The 6,000-nt window shown below is 36.6% G+C and overlaps 1 protein-coding gene across 1 annotated transcript in view; it reads right to left on the bottom strand.

The window, feature by feature from the left end:
* Positions 1-1,593: 1,593 nt before the first annotated feature.
* LOC124722396 (lisH domain-containing protein ARMC9-like) overlaps positions 1,594-6,000 on the bottom strand; it is a 209,806-nt gene continuing 205,399 nt past the window's right edge. Inside the window, exon 18 of the mRNA XM_047247567.1 lies at positions 1,594-2,003. Coding sequence (XP_047103523.1) covers positions 1,856-2,003 — 148 coding nt within the window. The 3' untranslated portion in view covers positions 1,594-1,855. The remainder of the gene's footprint in view (positions 2,004-6,000) is intronic.

Genomic DNA, 6,000 nt, shown 5'->3' with positions numbered 1-6,000 from the left:
AGGGCAAATGAGCTCACCAGAGATGTCTGTGAGGAAAGACATCTGAGAGCAGCAAGCAAGTGGTGGCAGTACTGGCTAGGGCCCCACAGAGGGCGGAAAGTGTACTGCAGAGGTGCCTTTTTTCTGGTTTTGGTGAGTATTGTCTCCTACAAGAACATTAAATCAAATTAAACTCTGCAATCAGGCCCTGTAAACCACATGATAGCCATGGGCTACCATGTGTCATCATGAGTATGTGGTATGCAGCAACATGGGGTCAGCACACCGCTCTCCCAATTGTTGCTGACTTTTGAAACCTTGCAGCCACAACTTCTCATTCAGGTAGCTCCTAAATTGGCATCACAATGCTAAGTGCACCCTGTTCCAGTCCTCTCATCAAGGAAAAATCCCTGACAGCATTGGCAGCTGAATCAGGGCCATCCACATGAAAGTCAGGCTTTCTGACCACTTGGCTGTGCAGATGGATGCTATAAGAACATGAAAAACTTTTTTAAAAGCATTCTGTATAATCATCTTTCAAAGAGCTTCTGCATTTTGTCCCCAAACTGCAACTATCCCTTAATTTAGTGTGTCAGAGTGCACCTCCATTTCATTAAACAGTGCCATGGCTGAGTAAGTATCAGTGTCTTCTTTCTTGCACTCCATTACAAAATAATTTAGTGTTACCTTGCATCAGTTCTTATGGTGGACAATGGAACTGAAATACTTTATTCTGTGTCTTCATTAAAAGCACATTTTGAGAAGAATTATTATTACATGAATGTGCTGATTAAGTAAATTTGCTATGATGTTTACTATTTTTCAACTTACATGCACTCGTTCTCGATCAAAAAGTGTCCCAATATTTTTAATTCTTGAGCAAGATAGAGACACTTTCCAAAATTTAGGCAAATGCTTGCACCCACAACACACTTCAGTACAGTTTTGACAAAGCTTAGATGCCTTTCAAATGTTTTCAAAAGTGGAAATGTTGCCATCAATGTAACTGAGACATGCAGTCAATTTCAAGTGCTGTTTAAATTTTCAATCATGCACTCAAAGGTGATTGCAGAGTTCTGTAGACCAAAAGGGATAACCTAGAATTCATAGTGGCCTCTATACCACAAAGGCGATGAAAAGATGATTAAGTATCACCAACCTCTATCTAGTATTATCCAGCCATATTTTAAGAACAATTTGGCTCTAGTCAGTCTAATGTATCATTCATTCAGGAGAACTGATAAACATAATTTTTGTGATTTTCTTCAATTGATGGCAACCAACACAGAAGTGCCATGTGTTACATCCTATCTTCATGTGGACATCTTCCTTGAGATTACTTCTGTTTAATTTTTTGTTTTATAATGTTCTGTAAGTTCTATAGGACAAAGTGTCCAATAAATACCCTGGTAGAATATTAGTCAAATCAAAAATAAAAATACATCACACAAAAACTGTGGCATTGTGGGTCACAATTGACTATCTTACACACAAAGTTTTTGTACATAAAGTTTTATTTGAAAACAAACAAAAGTATCTGGATTAAAAACTACACTTCTTAGATTAAGTCTGCAGTACAAAGAAAAATGCTTCAAGATATGAATTTTACGTTAAAACATAAACTAGACATAGTACAAGAAAGATTTAACTTCACTTATCAGAGATCTCTGAATTTCAATTTCTATGACATTAAAATTATGAGCAGCATAGGAGAGGATACTCACTTCCAAAGAACAGTAAACATCTTATTTGGTGCTTACAATAATACAAACAAGAAACAGGAATAAACTTGTTTACAGTTTACTGATTTACAGTTTTGTATTACAACATTATACAAGATTACAGCTCATATTGCATCATCAATTAAACACAATTTTCAAATAATGATGATTCCATTACTGTTGTAGGGCAGGCTAATTAAATAATACTTATAGCAATACCACACAGAACTACTGGTTTCTTCTGCATAAAGAGGCTGGAGATTGGCCTGCATCCAAGGGCTGAAAGCCTTCCTACTGATTTTGCTGTGGTTGTGAAACACTCAGAATCAGAATATATTTCTGTAGAAGTAAGAAGAGTGAAGGGATGGCAATGTTTAATGGTTGAAGCACTCTTACAAGTATGGAACAATGAATGTGCCCCACCATCATAAGAAACTTGGGGTACAAAATATTGTTTGACAAGTGATTCTGATGAATAAATAGTTACTTTGAGTAAAGTGGAAGGTATCCTGTTAAGCAAAACTAGACTGACTTGTACACATGATTAGGTATCCTGTTAAGCAAAACTAGACTGACTTGTACACATGATTAGTTTTGAATAGCAGAATTTATAATAAATATCTGACTAGGTGACCACTATAAGATTAAGGTATGTGTGGCTATTCACTGAATAGACTATGCTGTGTACATTCCTAATCAAGTTTTAATGACTACTGTCTGACATTATAAAAGTCATGTATATAATGCATAATGAATGCAAAGTTTGACACTCAATGTAGATGGTCTGTTGCTAACTAAAACCGAAACTGTATAGTAAGTAAGTTGATTTTGTTTGCAGAGAAGAAAGTTTGGTCCCACAAACATAGTTTTGGGCTGATGCACCCATATAAAAATTATCTATTACTAGATCTATGTAAGAAAACAACAGATACCTTGTTGTACATTATGAGTAACTGGCAGCATGATGAAGACAATGGGCATTCAACCACATGATTTGTTTTACAGAAAGATTCCCACACACAGTGGTGCATTCATAGTAAATGTGTGTGACATTCTCTTTGCAAAGAAGTAGCCTTCATTTGTGTTTCTTGAAGCAGAATGATCTGGTATTTAGATTTCTATTGTAAAAGGATCTTGGACATTTCTACTTGCAAAGGTAATACAGATGTACACTTGAAATTTCACTGAAAAAACTGGGAGAAATGGTATCTGTGGGTCATAAGTCAGTGTTCCAAGAGTTGGTTAATTTAGGTGACAGGAAACTTGTGAAATTGCAATGACTGACTGAATAAGCACATGTTTAATGGAAGCCAAAAGACATTGCTGTTGCAAGTAAATAACAAGACATCCATCAATGTAAATGTATGCCAGAATAGTAACACATTCTTCATATTCTGCACCTTTTCATTCTAGTATAAGTCTGTGTTTCACAGGTGAAACAAAATACATTTTGTTCATCTGCCTGTGTACTGAGACTGGCCTTGTACGTGGCAGGCCTACTGACATGCACTTGGGCCTCAAAAGAAATTTATCTCTAAAATTTACTCAGTGTTAGGGAAAAGTTTCAGCCCTGTTAGAAAGTTCTAATTTTATGTCTGATCACAATTAGGCCTGTTACTCTTGGAAGTAATGAAAAAAACTCTTGACAGTAAAAAAAGTATTGCCAAAAAATTATGCTCAATGACCAAATGACGATATGCAAAAGGTTTCCTTACACTGAAAAACATAAATACTAATAATTTTCATAGTAAACAGATTTACTTAGTGTTTGATAAAATACAAGACATAAGAATTCTTCCTTCTGGACTATAATGTCCAATAACAATAAATGAAATAATCAGTATATCATTATCACCGCCACCACCACCACCACCAACAACAACAACAATAGAATTCAACTGTTTACTTGTCATTAGGAAAAACTTGTGTCCATTTGTGAAAGCCAGTGGATTCTGTATGCTATGTGCCAAAAAAAAGTTGAGTTTCAAAAGTGCTACCCTTGTTAGTGCTCAATAGCCACTTCACTGCCCTTCAATTAAGAAGCACTGTTCTAACAATAAGTACCATTACTACTTAATTTAAACTCTTTCATTCCATTTATCAGTTTTTCAGTTTTCCCAGTGCCACTTATGAAGACTGGACATGGCCATAAAACTGTTCTCTACATCACATATTGCTGTTAAGGAGTGTTGTGAACAGACAGATACTCAAATTCATTGGCAATTGATCAAAACAATCTAGCTGTAGAATAGAGTTATGCACAGAGGCCCAGCCTAAGGCAACTTCCCCAGTGCTGCAAACTGGTTCACAACAGTTTCAGATGAAACGAGCGCATGATATCATCGCACATGATAGGCTGTACTCCGTAAAATCACTGGTACACCATGGGCTGGTTGCAGCAGTGATGGTTATTTCAAACTGCAATATATGAACAGTGAGTAGGGGCAGTGCTGTGTTGATCAGTGATATGTAGTGTGTAGGGCAGTTCACATTATCACTATCATCAACTTTTCTATTTTTTTCCTTTTGTTATCATGGTAGAAGAGTGCAGAAAATAAACATTGTTTGTAAGACAGCATGTCAAGAAAATGTGAAGTACCGGGAAGAATTAATCAGTGGTGAGTACAGAAACACAGAGAGTGATACAGATCTTAAAAGTTCAATTTGGATATTATTTAACCCTAGAGTGGTTGGAAATGGGAAAAGGATTAATTGTGTTTGTTGTGCACTGTGCTCTGAACTTTAATGCTCATGCTTAAAGGGTCAAATGCATTTTGCATATTTCTCACCATCTGTGTGTGGTTAATAAACAAGCATCTTGTGTTGTTGAGAATTACTTCTACAATTTGTTCAGAAGATAGTTACTGATATATGTATGGCTGTTTGTGTGTGTGTGTGTGTGTGTGTGTGTGTGTGTGTGTGTGTGTGTGTGTGTGTGTGAGAGAGAGAGAGAGAGAGAGAGAGAGAGAGAGAGAGAGACAGCTGCTTTAGGTTCTACAGAACTATTGCAGGTGAAGGTTTTTTGGATCTTGCTAATATGTAAAGAAAAGTATCCGCAAAGGCAATTACAACTCATTCCACAACCACGTCACAGCACATGGCAGAAAATGCTAAGAGACTAAGACGTCTAACTATGCCTGAGGTGACTGGTTGTACAACAAGAAGTGAATGCTCACAAACTACAGATACTGCCAATAAATGGTTCAAGTATCTTCAAGAACAGAGCATTTGATTTTGTTTTCAACAGCAGTTTCACATTCACAGTATTGGCACTGTTAGGTAAAATGTCATGCTGTATGAACCATGAGTAGAGAGTTATTTCATGAAACTGCAGTACCAGTGAAAACAAGGAATTCTGTTAAATGTTCAGGAAGGATCAACTCCAACAGATAAGTAAGACAGGTATTAAAAGCAAAACTGTAAAATGGGAGAAAATGGGGCACCCTACTGCAAACTGAACAGGAAAAATTTTCCATATCTTTCATAGATTGCCAGAAAAATTTCATTTGCAGTGCTAAACCATCACTTTTACACCTGGGCAATGTGGATGCTCCTCTTTTTATTCATAGCAATTCCATTACTGACACAAATGAGTGAAAAAGCATGATGAAGTTATTTTTGCTCATTATGTTTCTTTTCCATTGTATGTACATCGGAGGAAAGTTTCATTTATTCCATATTTTTTGTGTATATTTGATTTACCTAAATTGTCTTTGGAATGACTTCACTGAATTTTAGGGGCAATATTGCCAGTTTTATTTAAACCTTGTATCATCCTGTTTTAAAGTTCATATTTAAGTGAGAACAGGTGATGGCAGGATGTGCAAACCACATACCGAACAAATAGTGTGGCGTGTGTACCATGTGCTCTTGTGGTAGTGTGCCCTGTCCATATATTTTGTACTTTCTTCCCACTGTTTGCAATGCAGTCTGCCCGGTGTGGGGGCCCAAGGGCTGGCAACTGGCTGCACCAAATAAAACACTCCTGTACCTGAGTTGGCCAACAAAGTGAGTGGGACTGAACTACTGGATGGCAGCCCACTCTGCTGCAGAACACAGAACCATTCTATGTGCAGTTCCCAAATGAGAGTTTTGGATGAATAAGTTTTAACTCTAAGAAATTATAGTTGCACGTAAATGCAACAGATACATCATATAACCTCTAAATGATAAAAACCTTTAAAAATTATGTTTACTTCATACATAATGGTACAAACTGCATTCCATATAAGGCACTCAGATTTGGATTTAGTAACACGAAACAGCTAATAACACAAATGTACATAAAGCCTTACTATTT

Source organism: Schistocerca piceifrons, chromosome X (assembly GCF_021461385.2).
Source record: "Schistocerca piceifrons isolate TAMUIC-IGC-003096 chromosome X, iqSchPice1.1, whole genome shotgun sequence".
Lineage (NCBI taxonomy): Eukaryota > Metazoa > Arthropoda > Insecta > Orthoptera > Acrididae > Schistocerca > Schistocerca piceifrons.
This window is presented reverse-complemented; position numbering and strand designations above follow the sequence as displayed.